Source organism: Sinohyriopsis cumingii, chromosome 4, assembly GCF_028554795.1.
Source record: "Sinohyriopsis cumingii isolate HCF-2022 chromosome 4, ASM2855479v2, whole genome shotgun sequence".
Taxonomy (NCBI): Eukaryota; Metazoa; Mollusca; class Bivalvia; order Unionida; family Unionidae; genus Sinohyriopsis; species Sinohyriopsis cumingii.
In genome coordinates, this window is record NC_142964.1 from 12761975 (window position 1) to 12781767 (window position 19793).

General features: G+C 37.3%; 1 protein-coding gene across 4 annotated transcripts in view; it reads right to left on the bottom strand.

Moving 5' to 3' along the window:
• LOC149800636 (limbic system-associated membrane protein-like) overlaps positions 1-19793 on the bottom strand; it is a 129645-nt gene that overhangs the window by 29978 nt on the left and 79874 nt on the right. For 3 of the 4 annotated variants that reach the window (XM_089954646.1, XM_089954648.1, XM_089954645.1), the window contains exon 2: positions 503-609. In XM_089954646.1, the coding sequence (XP_089810772.1) occupies positions 503-609 (107 nt within the window). Of the gene's footprint in view, positions 1-502; positions 610-12018; positions 12205-19793 lie in introns of those variants that run through there. The other variant, XM_089954647.1, reaches the window with a different exon arrangement.

Here is a 19793-nt window from a genome sequence, read left to right on the forward strand (position 1 = left end):
ATCTCACAACTAAAGCGAATTTACTGTAATTCTGCAATTTCTATCAAAACTATGGTTTATAGATATAACTTAAATATTTTTTTTAAAAAAAAAAACGTTTCTAAACGCTGTGTATTTATCAATACTTTTTAATTGATGGTACAGACACCTGCATGGTGCGAGTATTAAAATGCTGACTTGGAAGTTATCCATCTCGAAATATTCCAAAACACGCCATCTTTATTTTATCATCACCTTCGACAGGAAAGACAACACATTGTCAGTCAAATGAAAATGGTAAATGTGTTTAGATCACGAAATTTTACAAGACGCTGGCGTTGTCGGTGCAATATATTCCAATAAAGTGTCACACCAAACCCATTTAATAATGACAAACATGCAAACAGTGCCACTAGACAAGGATTAAGAGCCGTGTTGTACTCCGTAACAATAACGTACGAGCATTTGAAAAGAACAAGAAATGATTTGGATGACTTCTGTCTTATATGAATATGCTGAGTACCTTATGTTCCGCAAGATAATCCACCGAGCATGGTAACACAGCAATGTCTCCCTCGTGGACAGTAACATTGATGATTGGAACGTCAAAGCTTGGCTCTATGCCAAATACTGCAAATAAAATCAGTAAGATCGTGTACGTATTTTGATGCTATAATAATTAGTGTACGCAAATATGGTATTGTGATGAACGGAACAGTCCTTCCTTAGTATCGGGAACACCTAAAAGATGCAATTATTTAAAACCAGGGACGATTACTCAGCATGAACTAAAAGCGCGACTGAGTAGCGATCACAGCTGTCATAAAATTCAATTCTACTTCCGCTGCTATTGCGTGTATTTACTGCATGGCGTACGTTAGTTGCATGTTTTTGCTACGCTAGCTACAAGCAGTGGTACCAATTCGCAAATGCACTCAACAAACTGATGCTATAGCACATCCTGAGTATGCCACTATAATCCTTTAGCAACTTTAACAATAGAATTTAATAACGTGGCTTTCTCTATCCGAACTGAGTGGAGGATTTGCATGAAGTAGTACATCATTATCACTTCTAGCAACTAGTTGAAAATTAGCACATAAACTTCCAAACAACTTCCAAAGTTATGACGTACACACAATAAGTCAACCGAATCATTTTTGCATTAAATGCTTCTATTCTCTTGCCATTAACCTTGAGCCAATTCACCATCACAATGACGCACATACTGCACGAAAGATGCAAGAAAAGAAAGAATAAACTCGGTATTGACAGAAAAAATAAATCAAACTTAACACATTGAATGAGGAAATGCGGACATCTTTTCTTTCAGGTTGATTTGTAAAGAATGTCAACGCATATGAGCAGCATTGCTTGAATCTAGAAAATAAAGCAAATGCCCCAAACAGTATGTCCTCAGAGAAGGAGCCATTTATACAGTGTCTCAGAATCTCAATCTGTAATCTCCTTATTGGATAAAATGAGAGAACAAGGCACATGTCAAAGTTTGATAATATTACTGGAACAAGAAATAACAAATTAAAACTTTAGAGAGAAACAGTGAGTAAATTGCAAGGCAACTGACATCATCTGAATGAAAATAGGCCAGTGTAAAATAATGAATAGGCCAGTGTAAAATAATGAATAGGCCAGTGTAAAATAATGAATAGGCAAGTGTAAAATAATGAATAGGCCAGTGTAAAATAATGAATAGGCCAGTGTAAAATAATGAATAGGCCAGTGTAAAATAATGAATAGGCAAGTGTAAAATAATGAATAGGCCAGTGTAAAATAATGAATATAATGAATAGGCCAGTGTAAAATAATGAATAGGCCAGTGTAAAATAATGAATAGGCCAGTGTAAAATAATGAATAGGCAAGTGTAAAATAATGAATAGGCCAGTGTAAAATAATGGCATTTTTAATTAAAATGAGAATTGTTATCCTAATTGAAAACGAATAACGATTTTATATAGAAGGCTTGCCAATCCGGGTTGAGAACGCTTTCATGGTAACTGTGTCGAGTAGATGCTTTACGGATGGCTTCTCCACCTCAAATTTGACAATTATTTGACATTTTCATCATGCTCCACACAATAACAATGCAGGCGATGTAAAGATTAATACAGGTGTCGTAATATCAATAACCTTTCGTCAAAGGAATGCATATTCAGTAATCAGTTTCCTTTCAAATTTACTTTTCACACCAATTATTTTATATTTTTATATTTTCTTTAAGAAATTAATCAAGGGGTAGTAAAAGTAGTATGTAATTAGCTCATTAGGCCGAAAAAACGTCAGGTAATGGATTCTTTAGAGTAAGTTCAGCTTAGTTCTTTCTATCTTCGGATATCTCGGATATAATTTATACTTTAACGCAACCAATTCATTGACCCTATCCTTTAAGTTGGTATGCTTTAAATTTAGAAAGTAATCTCAAAACAATTATACGATATATAATTTAGCATCCATATGTAAAGTCCTGGAGAGGAAAATTGTCAAATCATCAAATCCATTCAGATTAACGAATAACACTGACAACGTTTGTTTAAGGACCAAAATCATGACATAGGTGTTAGAGGACATCATTTATTCATTAACCTAGCGGTCAAGTATTGTAAAACATCCAATATACTTATTCTCGCTTGACACATAATCGATAATTATTGTCAGAATGTCGTAAAGAAGGTGTCATTGACCACAGACCAAAGAATATAAACAATGAAGTTTGTTAGATGTGCAACATCTATGTTGATAATACTTTAACATATTGCCTTGAACCCTGATACCTTAGTATACTCCGTGGAACTAAAATGTATCTTGTGCATGTTCTTTCCATGCCAAAGCAGTAACCTATAATACCATTTATGTCCTGGATGTCCTTCTACTGGTACAACCGTAGTCATAAGTCCCAAATCTCTAACTTCCTTCTAGTGGCACAACAGTAGTCACAAGTCCCAAATCACTAACTTCCTTCTAGTGGTACAACCGTAGTCACAAGTCCAAAATCTCTAACTTCTTCTACTGGTACAACCGTAGTCACAAGTCCAAAATCTCTAACTTCCTCCTAGTGGTACAACCGTAGCCACAAGTTCCAAATCTCTAACTTCCTTCTACTGGTACAACCGTAGTCACAAATCCAAAAACTCTAACTTCCTTCTACAGGTACAACCTAATCACAAGATCCAAATCTCTAAATTCCTTCTAGTGGTACAACCATAATCACAAGTTCCAAAACTCTAACTTCCTTCTACAGGTACAACCTAATCACAAGATCCAAATCTCTAAATTCCTTCTACTGGTACAACCATAATCAGAAATTCCAAGTCACTAAATTCCTTCTACTGGTACAACCATAATCACAAGTCTTAAGTCACTAACTTCATACTACTGATACAACCATAATCACAAGTCTTAAGTCACTAACTTCATACTACTGATACAACCATAATCACAAGTCTTAAGTTACTAACTTCATTCTAACGGTAGAACCATTATGGTAAAGGCCAAGATATAATATTTCGTTTCGTCTTTGTAGCTCACTTTGTAGTTCACAATTATTTTACTATTTTTTATTATTGTTGTTGTCGTTTTTAAACTTCCTAAAATGTGCACAACGTATAAAGAATTTCCGAACCTGAAAGAAAAAATGGCTTTCAATTTAATGTTATTGTAAAATGTAACGAAGAAAGATGACCATTCATAAGAAAACGTGTCAGATGAACAATATTTGAGCATAAGAAAGAATAATTTTACAACATTTAGAATAAGAGCAAAAGTATACGAGCAAGCGTCAAACATGTAAAAATTAAAAATGAACAATAATTTGTGCTTGTGTCTTTTATGTATCTGATAATTTTTGCTTGTGTCTTATTAATAGCTGTGTGATATCTGGCTAATTAAAAATGCAAAGGTATAATAAGGACATGATTTGTAAAAGACTCTACTTTGAGATAAACTAAACTGTGAGGTTTAAACTTTCAAGTGACTGGTGCAATTTCATACTCCTGTAACGGTGATTAATCGTAGAAAAGTGACTGGTGCAATTTCATACTCCTGTAACGGTGATTAATCGTAGAAAAGTGACTGGTGCAATTTCATACTCCTGTAACGGTGATTAATCGTAGAAAAGTGACTGGTGCAATTTCATACTCCTGTAACGGTGATTAATCGTAGAAAAGTGACTGGTGCAATTTCATACTCCTGTAACGGTGATTAATCGTAGAAAAAAGAAAAATAAGGACCATGACTCGATAAATATGTTAATCGCCTTATCAAAGTTTTTAAAACGCAGACATTTGTAAAGTGGACATATTTTATGTAATACAAGACAAAGTTACGTAACGTATTGTTTAGATGAAATTTTCATGGACCGTAAAACAAAGGTTTCAATCAGTCTTCTGTAATTTTGACGTTATTATATAGAAGATAACATGAACGTGAATCCATATAGTTTCTTTGCCATGTATCATCCTAACACCAGGATTAAAAAAGGGTCATAATAGATTTGTTTTAAAATTGTTGCTTTAATTTTATATCTGTTGTTTAATGATTTTTATCATCATGACAAGACAGAGATAATGAATCGAATTAAAATATTGAACAAATACGAATATTGTTCAAAATAAGTAGTTTAAATATATAAATTGTGCAGGGGAGAACGTCAATTACCTTATCGTCAGAGTTTTAAAAGACATTAGGGAAATATACCGTATAGATACAATGTCGAAATGGACAGCATTCCAATAATGATGGTAGTTTCATTCAAGTTATGGTTCTTTATTAACACGATATATTTTTCACAACTTCAATAATTAAATGTAAACTTTGTTTTATTGTGTTGGGAAACTCCGATTATGTTTATCTTGCAGCATTTTCAGAGGAAAACCATATTCAAGCATAGCCTACTCGTCTTAACATACTGCATATGTTCTACTTAAATAATAAAGCCTCTCAAATTTTGTGTTGCATGATTACAGTAAATCCTAAGCAAAGAGTAATTCTCTTGTTAATATTTCTATCATCACTCTATAAAGTTATTAAATTAATGAATTTATCACTGACGATGGAAAATTAATTCTGAATACCATATGAATCGCCGCCTGCCCCCGGATGGTACTGGCCGCGTGCCCCCGGAAGGTATTGGCCGCGTGCCCCCGGAAGGTACTGGCCGCGTGCCCCCGGATGGTACTCGCCGCGTGCCCCCGGAAGGTACTCGCGGTATAAGACGCAGTGCTTTAATTCATGTGCACATGCCATAATTCGCGAACATTCTTTTGGTTAAATAAATAAATTACTCTAAGCTTTCAGCACGTGATGATCTTTGAAATCTGCAATTCACGATTATGGTATTAATACTAACATCCATTTTTTTCAAGTAACCTCCATATGTTCTAAATCTAAGGTATGGCCACTCAGTTTATTTTACAGAATATTTTGTTTTTACTCATGACATTTTACCTTTCAGGATAAATTATCAGTTATTTGTATAAATCATTTTGCAAATTCGTCAACAATGTAGTGTCAAGTTTTCTGAGTCGCAATGGAGCAGAGACATTGTTGCCCTCTTCAGACAAGAATTTATCAAGCGTCTGCAATGATATTCACAAAGAGTTGCCTAACTGACTAAAAAGTCGGTAGATCGTTCCTGCGCTATAGCATGATAGGTAGGTTAAATTTTTGGGTTTTTCCTGATCATAATAAAGCATGGATCCTTGACAAAAGAATGATCAATATATGGTTGCGTGGCATTACTATGGTTTTCTAAATACTCATCGTTTGATAATCATTGCACACAACGTGTAGTCATTTGCAACCTTTACGAAAGTCCATAGAATTAAAAATAAATAAAAGTATACTAGTCTACACATAAATTTCACATACGGAATATTAGTGTTCAAAATGAACCACACCACATAATAACATACAAACCGGGTGTGAGAAAATTAAATAGTTAAAATCGGTTATTGATAGGTAACCATTCCATTTTACTAATTGCTATAAAAAAAAGTTTAATGCTAAGCTGCAATTGAATTTAATTGACATTCGATCTAAAATGCAGACAATGTCCGTGGTGGCTCACACCCGTACCATATTGGGACATATGAGGACAATGTCCGTGGTGGCTCACACCCGTACCATATTGGGACATATGAAGACAATGTCCGTGGTGGCTCACACCCGTACCATATTGGGACATATGAAGACAATGTCCGTGGTGGCTCACACCCGTACCATATTGGGACATATGAAGACAATGTCCTTGGTGGCTCACACCCGTACCATATTGGGGACCTTCTCAGATGAGGGTATGCTAATGCTTTTATTACAGTAATGCCACCACACGAAAGCTATGAATTTGTTTCGCTCTCAGCTTGCTAATGAGAGCTGAAACTACATATAACGTAACCTTCATCATATTCTATTGGCAAGCTGAAGTTGTCGTTAGCTATTGGAACTAAACTTGACATTCAAGAGAGGTTAATTCACCCACCCCACCTTGTAACATAAATGAAAAAGATGAAAAGGAGCCTTATTATAATTAATGAACTTTTCTCATGTAGTCATACTTCTAGCTCTGGCTATAAGTTTAGCTCAGGACAGGTAATTCAAGAACTGACCTTCACTAACGAAACCTTGTCTTGATCTTAGTGCGTGTTATGTTAAACGAGTGCAAGCTTAGATATGCACGCTTCGAGGCTGTAGATTTCCAGGATAGCTGCTTTCAAAAATGAATTATCTTAAATTAAGGATGACATTCATTGCTAATCTGAATAATTAAACACCATAGTAACCATTTAATGGGTAGTGGATACAATTGCAATTCAAGCATTGGTACACAATACAAACCGTATTCATGTAATTTTGAAGAAATACATTTTTTTACATAACCCGTTGTGCGTGACTTTCTAAAATTACACATTTAAAAATGAAAAGAAAGTATCGAAAAGTAACCAAAATGTGTACATGCTCCTTGTGCGTGAAATCTCAATTAGAAATTTATGAAAAGTTGGGAAAAGTAAGAAAAGGCTAATTGCAATTCAAAACTTCAAAATCATTCAGTGACAATTCTACCTATATCTTCAAAAGAAACATTCTCTGCCTGATCAACGCCTGAAAGAGAATAGAAAAACATTATCTAAAAGCAACATTGATACACAAACATTTGACAGTTCACAGGAAGAATGGCAACATACGTGAAACATGAGTTGCCTATAGTTTTCGACTTAGAACAAGGTTTACAACCAAGAGTCCGTTCCATGACAAACATTTGTTTTGAATACAACCTGTTTGGCATGTGTGGCGAAACGTATCATATATGTAGTACTTAACATATTTTATACATATGTTGGTAACATATATGTTGCACTTAACATATTTTATGCATATGTTGGTAACATATATGTTGCACTTAACATATTTTATGCATATGTTGGTAACATATATGTTGCACTTAACATATTTTATGCATATGTTGGTAACATATATGTAGTACTTAACATATTTTATGCATATGTTGGTAACATATATGTAGTACTTAACATATTTTATGCATATGTTGGTAACATATATGTAGTACTTAACATATTTTATGCATATGTTGGTAACATATATGTAGTACTTAACATATTTTATGCATATGTTGGTAACATATATGTAGTATTTAACATATTTTATACATATGTTGGTAACATATATGTTGTAAAGTGGGTCCAAAATACATGCGAATCAATACATGCCTTTAACGCACGTGACTAATGATCACGAGAAGTCTTCCAACAGACTGTTATCTTTGCTTTAGTCTTCCTATCTATGCGAAACATAAGCATTAATGCACAAATTGCCACGCAACTGCTTTTGACAAGTATATTTGTAAATCGTTTCTTTTTTCGCATCTAATGAGCATAGCCTGTCAATACAGTTTACGTCAGTAAGGAGACAACACAATGTTTCAATAGACGAGAAATGTAACTTACCTGAATAGTATGAAAAGATTTTTTTCTCTCACTGTGAAATAGATACAGTAAATGTAAGAATACGTTCTTTAAAAAGTGTTTAAACAATAGCACATGTCTGCAATGTACAAGACGATTTGAAGTTGAGAATATTGCCAATTTTATATGGAAAGGCCAAATATATAGTATTTATTATATATTAAAATTTATTTGACAAATAAAATGGATATGTTAAAAATAATCAATGACACAGCAATCCAGCATTTGTTATATCGCAAAATGTAATCTACTGCCTACCCGATTTAAAACCTTATACATTTTAATTGTTTTGTAACCATTAGGGATGCATACTGTTACCTGTAATAAAACCACGATGGGCAATCATTTACAAATATATTCTACAAAAATAATTATCTTTTCTTACGTAAAGAGGGCCAGTAATGAGTTACAGCAGATGTATTCAGAGAGACAAACAAAATATTTTTAAAGTGAAAACATTTGTCAGCTGATGAAAATAAAATACCCCGACCAACAGCTTAAATAATCAACAAAACCAAAGCAGAAGTAAAACATTAGACATACTTGACGAAAATCGTTAATACCATTCTGCATAAGGGACTGTATGTCTGAAATGAAGATATTGTTACCGCATACTTTATTCTGGAAAGATTTAATCATGTAAATAATGATTTGTATTGAAAGAATCCATGATGGAGACACTTAAATCACAGATAACGCCTAACCTTGGTCATACTTGTGAACATTTCCTTTATTTTAGATGTACAAAATATTCTGTATTTATGAGAACATTCAAAATACATTACGCTGCTGTTGTAACAGACGGCTGTATGTTACATTTCAGTAAATTGCGATTTGGAAAGTCACCATGGCTACAATAAAATTGCTATCAATAAGAACAAAATTTTTGAAAGTTGCAATAACAAATAGCAACTGAAACAAGTGCACATTGTAAAGACAAATTGCTCAAATTGTGGTTTCTGTCTTTCTCTTGACTCTAAGGGAGGTTCACAGTTGAGAAACGTTTATAAAGGTCAAAGTCGACCTTGATTGTAACTACGCGGACCACACTGCACAGATTTTGTGTCTTTAAAAAAAGCACAGATTCACACGCGCAAAGACACGACCACATGCCACATACAAATCTGTCGGCGGGCAGCAAGCGGCACTTGGGTCATATGTTATGCACCCCTACCATGGGGAGTTAAGCAAGAATAAGATGTATGCGAAGAAAACAACTACGAAGATGATGGTTCTAGTAATGATATTAACGGCAAATGTGTTCTGAGTGGACTGGCATAGAGACATTGCGTCTTTAGAACTTAAAAAATAAAACTTCCAGTTTGATCTTGTCAACCACAAATCCTTTTGTCATTAATTGAGTCATTACCTTCATTACAACAGCAACTGGTAATGAGTATACAGTCGATGATACGAAAAACATCCAGTATGATCCAAATGTATCTTGTGATTTGTTGCCATATAGGTGTCAGTGATATAGATGAGGAGGATGTACAACCAATTTATGAAGACAAAATGAATGAATGATGAGAAGGAGAAGAAGAGGAAAAGAAGGAGGAAGAATATTCAAATATTAGGATAAAGGTTTATGCTGATAAAGGCATTCTTCAAGATGTTCAGGTCCTCCATGAAGAAATATAGATACAATTTATGACAAAGATGAAACTGTGTTTGAGGTACTGATAGTAGCATACTAGATGTAGGGCTGGAGGTGTTAGTGGGGTAGATTGACGGATTGTGCCTTCTTAGAATATGTCCTAATTATTTGGTTATCGTTATCTAGAGGGTGATCGCCCTCGGTGTTGTTTCCCGGATCGAGTAAATATTAATGTAAAGTGTGAAACTTATAGATGGAATAAATAGAGATCTGAGCAGATATATAGAACAGAATGACACGAGCCCCCGTACATGAAATTCAACAATTTAATCAATCATATAAACAACCGTGTTAATACGTCACATTAGGAAGATACAGTTCTCTTTGAAATAAACCATTCACCGAATTTCATCTTAAGTATACTTATATAAATAGGCGATCTGTTTTAAATGATAGAATTGGATCATCATAGAATCAAGTGAACAATCGACGCCAATGCCTTGTACAAGTTCATAACCTGAATTTTTCCGGTTCACTCCAACTTCACTTTGACTGTTCTTCTTGGTCCTTTCACTTTTTTCTTCTCCAAACTCTCCATTGTCTTGCCTCTTTCGGCCCTCAAACTTTGTGTGGGTAGGTGGATACGTAAGCATGTAAATAGTAGATACGTAAATACTTGGATAAGTAGGTACGTGGATATGTCAGTGGAGCTATTTCCCCTTTCAAAATAAACATAGAAGCAACCCAAATCTCCTGTCAAACATCCTACTGGGAACAGATCATAACTCCCCTCTCGTTATGTCAGATATCGTCTTATCTGAATTCGAACAGATACCAAAGGCTATATGGTCAAGCCAAACATAGCAGACCATAAACAAATCTAGTTTCATACGATTAATGTACTTCCTAACGGCTATTTCATCACTGACTCACATTAACATCACACGAGACAAAACAGTTCCGTTCTCATCTCAATTGCACAAATGAATGAATGAAATTCATGATATGCTTAACTACGTTATTTTCAGCGAATGCACACATTCAAAGTTTTAGCATACATGGCATAACAACGTCAATTTCAGTCAATACGCACTCAAGATTTTATCATACGGGTTTAAACAAATAAATTAATGCAAAAATAAGCAAATAAATTCAAGCAAATCATTATATTGGTATCAACGAATTACAAGAGGTTGACACAGATACCTTGTGCTTTCAAGCTTTGCTCGCTTCTATCACCAGAATTGTTTCCATCAACTTTCCAGACACCCGGTGTCTCGGATAAATGTTTTACGAGAGAATGTCTTCTAAATTAAATCTCATAGTCTCCTATATTTTTTCCTCTTGCAGGAAGACGTCGACTGACTAAATTCTGCGATAAGGCATATTAAAACCAAGAAATTTCGAGTGGGAAACACGCCCCTTATTTAGCGTAACCAATCAGGATTAAATACATCTACCGCCTTTTATAACTAGGCGCCGAAATTGCGGCCAGCCTTGCTTATATATTTCCAAATAACTGATTCGGGACAATCTCAACTCTGATATTTTTGATACAATGATCGAAGTTAACCTTTCCGCTCCGGTCTGTCTGACTGTTAAATAAACGAATGCTTAATTAAGAATCACTTCCTCTCACGACACAGACAATAAAAAAATCATTACAGTATAGCGATTTAACACACACGTGTCCCCATGAATCTAATTAATTGTTCTCTTGCCCAAATTGATGTGCCCTTTATAGAGCGACATAAATTTGTACCCTTACACTAGAGCATCAATATCTAAACAACACACTATCACTGCCACTACTATGCCGTCATCCTCAACCGTTCAGGGTTAGAGAAGACGATATAGCCACATTGAAAGTGGTTCTCAGTAATTGTTTGGAGAAGGCTGAATTAAGTGAAATAAATGAAAATATTTTGTTTGCGCCTGACTACAATACTGCAAGAAATGTTTTTAAGCTTATAGATAGGAACAAAATGTATGCAATATTTCTTCTGGAATGTCCAGTAACGCACTTGAGAAAGTCCAAAATCATGAAATAAATATTAAGATATGAAATATCAAGCCTCATTCATATATGAAAGATGATGATGTTGAAAAAGACTGCAGTAAATTAGTAATTATTGAGAATATCGAAACAGCAAAGCAAAACGTTTGGCGATTGTCAGCAGCTTTGCGTATCTCGGTTCTCCTCACATTCATTCACTCGCTACCTCATTCACATGCAGCGAAGCTGAGAAACAAATTGTTTGTATGATCAGGAGTTATCTGTCAGCCGGCTAGAAGTGAGATGGGGACAAATTTTGAAAGAATTTATTAAGAAAACATCCACTGAGAGTAAAATATTTTCCCTGGATTCTGATACAATGTGCATTGTTATGAAATTGTGGCCATCGCCGTTGCTGAAAGACTAGGAGAAAAATATGGATACAACTTACTTCTGGCCATAGCGTGTGAAGTCCTCACTTCCAATCTCATTCTTAAATGGAGCTTCCAGTTATGCTGGATTTTGATAGAACATTACAAATCAAGTCATTTTCACAGACATATGAAACATGCGATATTCAGTACCTCCCACAATTGTAGCATTGTCAGCTTTGGACTAGACACTGCAAAGAGACGCACAGAAATGTATTCGACCGGGGGCCACAATAAGTAATGTAATGATAAAGATGTCCACAGTAGACGAGCAGAAACAAGCTCAAACAGTAATCCACTCTGTCATCTCAGGAGAGGATGCTTCGAAGATTAAGCGAGATGGGATAAAAGACGAAGAGATAGCATCCAAAATACCAAATAGGTACGTGGAGAAAAATTCCAGTTGGCCATATTGTAAGAACATTGGTCTTACACATCGAAACTTTAATTAAGCATCCGCTTATGGCAGTGAGGCCAAGGAAATGGAGTTAGGTGATATTTATGACGATTGCACCACGAAGATTTACTGGACAACGATGGAGGATTTCAGAACTTTATCAGATAATCCGGATGAATTATTGGACTTTATACCAGTTGACATTAGATAATGATATTTATAAGATACTTTGTGAATGAAAAAATGCGGACTTCAGGTTTGTACACATGTATTACAATTTCCCTTTGTCGGATACGAAGGGTAACAGATCGTTAGAATCGATGGGTATTCTAAACTTTCGACAGCAGTATCACATAGAAAACTTTAGGAAACAAACTGGTACTCTCCTATGAACTCCCCCCCCCCCCCCCGTCTCTCTCTGTTGATTCAAGGTATCATGGAAAGAATATGCATAGGCGTAAAGTCCGAATCAACACAGGTTATCCCAGATAACACATGGAAAACATTACATTAGGCATTTATCCGACATCAGCAAGCAGCAGAGGGGGCGAACAGACCGAAACTATTTTCACAATAAACCCCTCCAGGAAACTATTCCTCGATAGAGGGCTTATTTCGACGAAATAACACTTTTATTCAGAAAACGAGACAAAAAAAAATGTCCCCGATCCCTCGAAGAGTTTTCGCGGGGAAATTAAATCGTGGACAAATAAATAATGGCAAATATTGGAGAAGCATTCACAACTAGATTGGCACGACAACGACTAGCCGCGATTAAAAAATTTATTCCTGTCCGTGATTCCGTTAAAGAAAAATTAAAAGCAAGACAAGAAGCGCGAGTTGAGTTTGCAACATCTGCGGAGGAATTATTTAAGCCTATTACAGCAGCTACTGGTGAAGTTAAAACTGCAATTGTAGGAAAACCTGATCCTGCTGACCCTACCAAAACAAAACGAGGGTTACTTCAAGCAATAGAAGAACTTAAACAGCAACAGGCAGATGAAGGTGCTGTAGTTGATCCAGGTGCCGCCGGAGTAGTGACAGTTGCTAAGGAAACATTTATTAATAAATTTACCGAAGATGGTATTACTGATATAAAAAATATTCCACTTACTAGCGTGGATGAGCTTAGGGAGTTTTCTGCTTGGATTGTCTTAAATTATCCTAACCGGCAAGATTTTCTGAAACCAGGAGCTGCCTCGGGTATGACCCTGAATGATTGGAGGGATTATGTTTACAAAGTAAACCGAGGTATTTCTCGAATATCTAGCACTGATGATACCTATAATTTTATAAAAACTGGCGTAATTGGGGTTAATAAGGAACTAAGAGACCAACAAATGAAGGCAAGGGAAAGGGAAAGGCAGGCAAAAATACAGGAAATGGAAATAAAAAAGCAGGAAAGGGAGGAAGAAAAGAAGAAAAAAATACAGGAAAAAGAAATGAAAAAACAGTCAAAACTGCAGGAGAAGAGACCACCAGCTCTAAAAATAGACCCCGCAATGACACTGCCTGATCCAGTGCCTGAATTTTCATCGCGTGAACAAATGGGGGCTAGTGCTCCCGATGATGATTTTACCACTCCTGTTTCGTCGCCCAACCCAATATTAGAAGAATTATACAAGAAAAAAAATAACCTGGAGGAGGAACTATCCGATCTTCATAAAAATGTAGAAGACACAAATAAACTCGATAGAAGAATAAAAGAAAATAGGGATGCATTTCAAGCCGCAAGAAAACAATACCAAAAGAAAAATGAGGAATTTAAAGCAATAAAAAAAGAAATTAATAAATTAGAACAACAAGAAAAAAAGAAAACAGGCAGCGGATACAACCACATCTGTCCTGATAATATCGTCAATGACGTATCACGGTTGGAAGTTCTCATCGGAGGAAGACGTGCCGGAAACAACTCTCCGGAAATTATAAATGAAGCCGCAGATATCTGTCAGAGACTATTTCAGCGTGGCATTATGGATATCGGCGTTTACCGGGGACTCATTGATGAACTCGCAGACGGTTACCACAGCGACTAGCAAATTTAGTTAGAGAAACAATAATTAAATAAAATGATCGTGCACAATTCTCAACCCGGACACGCTCGTGTGTTACAAGTCCGCGTAGTAAACTCGCGATTACCAGTCTACAGAGCAACCTACGGAGATGGTCTCGGTGATACAATTACTGGTTTGTTTTCAAGAATAGCCCCTAAGGCATTACCGATTGCAAAACAATTGTCGATGAAAGCTATTGATGTTATCAAGGATAAAGCCCTTGGATCTGTTGGTGATCTCGCCGGGAAAGCATTCGCGTCAATCAAGGACAGACTGTCACGGTTAATTCGCAGATCAAAAAAACCACCACCGGTGAAACTGGCCAGTACTGAACTTATGCCCGCGGACGTCAGTAAAGTAATAAATCAGGCTGCCAATCAAAAACTTGCAGAGCTTGTAACCCAAACACCCGAACAAATAAATACAAGCCTGATATCAGGAAGCGGAATTTCCCGAAGTGGTCTTCGTTTTAGACGACAATAATTTTATATAAAATGTTTAAACGCGTATCTGATCCAGCATTTGACATGGAAGCACCAATACTCAAAGATGAATCTGTTCGCGATTATCAGTATTATTCTTACGAAGCAAGAAATCCTAATCAGCGAGGACGAATTGAATTACAAGTTCAGGACACAAGTAGATATTTCTTGCCCGCGGAAGCATTTCTTGAAGTCACGGGGGAACTTGTAACAGATGTTCCTGCTGATACACCATACGACGCTAATATTCAAGTTGGGTTTGTTAACAACGGTATCATGGCACTATTCAGAAGTGCCTCATACAGCATTGATGGAAAAGAAATTGAAACGATTCAGGATAATGTTGACGTTGCTACAACAATCGTCGGATTAGCACGATACTCAGATGATTACACCAGATCGGCTGGTCCGACTATGATGTTCGCTAAAGATAATTATGATGAACCAGATGGTAGACCTAGCATTATTAGACAACCATTCGACCGTGCTGCTCCTGCTGTTGCTAGTAATGCTATTGAAGATTTATATTTTCCCAATCCGAATTATAATTTAGGATTTAGGTCACGTCAATTAATGTTGGCAGATCCACAGAGAAAATTCTCATGTATAATTCCACTGTCTCACATCTTTGGTTTTTGTAGAAATGTTCGCAAAGTTATTTTTGGTGCCAAACATTCGGTTATACTCGTACGAAAAGGCGACGACAACGACGCTGTTTGGCGAGACGATGATCCCGCTGTCGCTGCCGGTAAAGTAATATTATTAAAGCTTGCATTGTGGATGCCAGTAATGTCTCCATCACTCGCTGAAGAGCAACGGTTACTCTCTTTTATGGACACAGGCGGTAAATCACTGATATCATGGTTGACAACAACAACAGATTCTATTCAAGGTGCCGGTGCTGGACAGTTTACTTGGCATATCTCATCACAGCAGGGTGTGTCAGCACCGCGACATATTTTCATAGCACTTCAAGGTAACGCACGAGTAAATAGTCAAGCACGATCGCATATGATATTTGATAAACTCGCTGTTTCTGGGGTTTCGCTGCGAATAAACGGGCATCAAGAACCATCCGAGGATATATTAATAGATTACGCAAATAATCAGGTCGCGCGTGCGTATCATCGTCTAATGACATTTATGGGACGTGATCAAAATATTGATACCGGGTTGCAAATATCACAGTTGGATTTTACAACGCTGTATCCGATTTATTACTTTTCACTGGAACATCTTGATCTAACCAAACAATCTGTCGTTGATATACACTTTAAGGCTAACGTTGGTGAGTTTCCCGCTGGTGGTTTTAGAGCTGTCGCGGTTATACTCTCCGACAAAGCAATGCTGCTTGAAGGTGCTGGTGGACGAATGAGAGTTATTGACGCTCCCGTAGAAAATATGTGATGTTTTCCAAAAATAAACAACAATTAAATTAGTTTCTGAAATATAATGTCATACAGTCACGTTAATGTCACCTTGACTTCCGGTCAAACGAAGAAATTGCAATCAAAACACGCAAGCACGTGCGGGACATCAATAACACTAAAACGAGATCAGATTACTGGTGGTCCAAACAAGCTGTCGTTGACGGCCACTCAGATTAAACATTTTAATAAGGCACTAACAGCAAAAACCGGTATCCGCCTTGATTTCTCTGCTGCAGCTATCAAGGACATGACTAAAACCGGTGGAATATTTCCCCTCATCCCAATACTAGCTGCTGCAATTCCAGGATTACTTGGCGCAGCGGCAAAAGCTGCAGCACTCGGTGCAGTTGGAACTGCAGCTGGAATGGCACTAAAAAAGGCAACGGGAAAAGGATACAAGAAAAAAAAGGGGAGATCCACTCGCGGATCAGGTCTAAGACTACCAGGAACTCCACCATCATGGTATCCAAAAAAATTCTAACGCCGTTGAGCAATTTTGATTTACTCGAAGCTGTTAAAAAATTGCGTATAAAACATTTCAGAGGAGTATTCATGCGAGATCAATTACCGACGCGGCCGCGGAATCCGGAAACTGGCATTATCAATCTCGACAACAAAGACGGTCCTGGAACTCACTGGGTTGCTTACGCGATCGATCCACGTGGAATTATCTATTTTGATTCGTACGGTTTAGCACCGCCAGTTGAGTTTCTCAGGTATGTCCGCGGAGTGCCTCGCACTCTCAACAGCAGATTTTATAATGTTCCAGTGTGGCAGTCGACGCTACCAACACAAACACTAATTGATCCGCCCATTTGTGGGAACGAGGTTTTAAATGTTCTTGATGCAATCTCAAGAAATCCAGCAACGTCTCCGCATCGAGTAGTGTATGAATATACCGCATCGAGAAACGCTAGCGTTTCCAATGCTTAGCATTTCTGGAAGTCCCTGGAAATCTCCGATTTCTGAGGACTTCTCACGCATTTGAAAAACAGCAATAAGAATAATGGTGGATATTTACGGAAGACCTTTCACAAGAAAAGTCAAACCTGGCACAGATGCTGATCTCTCAAAATATGCGACCCGAGATGAAGTCGATAATCTTTTGAATATAGCTGGAGTTGACCCAGATGAAGTTGCTATTTTCCAAGACAAGCAGGGAAAACTAAGAACGAGCAACATTAAGTTCAATGACATAATTCGCAGAGTTCTTGGAGCTACCAAGGATAACTTCGTTGCATTTAGTGATGGCGGCCGGATCAAGGACTCGAACATATCAATCGCAAGCATCAAAGACAGTATTGATAAGGGTGTTGATAAATGTGTGAAAAAAGCCGGTGACACGATGACAGGCGAACTTAGCATGAATGGAAACAAAATAACCGTTCTAAAAAATCCGGAAGGTCTCGAAGATGCCGCAAACAAACAGTATGTGGACACAGCCGACAGCGTCATAGATACCAAATTATCCACGTTACGAGCTGAGTATGATGTTCATGTGACCCAGTTTGGAAGACTTCGCAGAAACGTTCTTAACACCGTAGATGAGTTCTTCGGGAAACCTAATGCCGTCAGTATGAAACTCACCGAAATTAAGGAAACATTAGATAACGTAGTAAATGGAATTCCGCAGATAATGGAAAAATTTAATTTAATTAAAATTCCTGCCGGAGTAACCCCAAAAAACATTGTGTATACGATAAAATCAGAAAGGAAAACATGGTCACAACAAAACAAGACTATTCCATATACTGCAGATGTTACTGGAATACACAGACTGACAGTACTCTCTGCTGTAGAATTTAAGATATCTACCAGACATGATTTAACTAACAGGTTTTCCCGAGTTGCGTCTGTGGTGATAAACAAAGGAACCGAAGAAATTTTTACGCTGGATGCCGAAAATCGGGGAGGATTAGACACAGTTAATTACTTGTATTGTTTGGAATTTGTCGCCGAAACACCTTAATTGGTCACCGGGTAAAGTAATAATGGAAGCATCCGCATATAGATACAATCAAGTCCGTGAGTGGCAATCTGAGTTAAAAACTGTCATCGAAGTAACCAGTCAAAAAGTAAAAAAATACCGCAGACGTATAACAGTGTTAGACGTTATGGTTTATTCAGTATCCGCCGTTGTTGCATCCGCGGGAGTAATACTATCAGCGGTCACTCCAGTGACTGCAGTAGTCGCTGCCACGATCTCTGTTTCCGCTGCTACAGCAACAGCAGGAGTTTTCGGCATCATAGCAAAAAAAATATCCTCGTGTGCTAACACAAAATTACACGATTACACGACAAAATTAAATACAGCCACGACCGCATATCAGAAATTATCATCGCTGATATCATCATCGTTAGACGCGCAATCCAGCGACGCTGCGTTGATATCAGATTCTGAATTCAAACTAATGTCAGATGTGTACAATGACTATTTGAAAACTAAACAAATAAATAATGTCAACGGCAACGCCACAGGAACTGCTTCAGCAAATAGTCACAAACACAACACCGGTAAGGACCACAATGATCTCAGTGTCCTCGACGACACCAGAATTCAGCATTAATTTTCGAACTCCAATTGCCGTGAATGAAATCGCATTAGCAAAGCTCAGTGCGTATCACAGCTGGCCCAATATCAGGTCGGCATCATTTGGCGGTCAGCAGCCGAATAATTCGTTTGTGTTCGGGAGACCCAGCGCGGACCCACAACAACGTGAACTTGAATGGGATACAATTACGCTACCCACTGGGAGTTATCAGATCGAAGAAATCAACGCGGAGATACAACGCCAAATAAAACGAATCACCGGCAAGGAAGCCAAAATATCTGTGACCGCGCACGAACCAACGCTGTCTACGGTCATCGAAATCTCAACACCGGGATACGCCGTAGATATTTATAACAGCTCAATCCGAACAGTATTAGGATGGCCACGAGAACGACCCGAGGTTGAACCCGGTCCGGAACTGCCATCGAAGTCGGATTTCGAGACCACCAAGGAAGAAATACACGACCTCGAGTACAACAATTATTTTTCCCTTGCAGATAAACTATCAAAAGGAAAAGGAGATCTTTGGATGTTAGATAATGTTTGGTCGATCACGTTTTCACGTGATTATGAAACTCCCATTGCAGTTAATTACAAATTCAACGACTTAAATTCTAAAATTTTTATTCCGATATCGACTGAACATCAGCATCAGCTACAATTGTTGCGGGGATATTATCAGGATTATATCTCTGATATAACAAAACCTGGAACGGGAAACGCTAGCAGTTCTCGGAATGCTTTGCATTCTCGCGATAAAATTATCACCACCATAGAAAAACTAAACAAACTTGCATCCGCGATGGAAATCATAAATCTAAAAATAATTCAGTTGTTGTTGGGTCTCAAGAAACCGCTGGGGGTTTTTATCTCGGAGGAG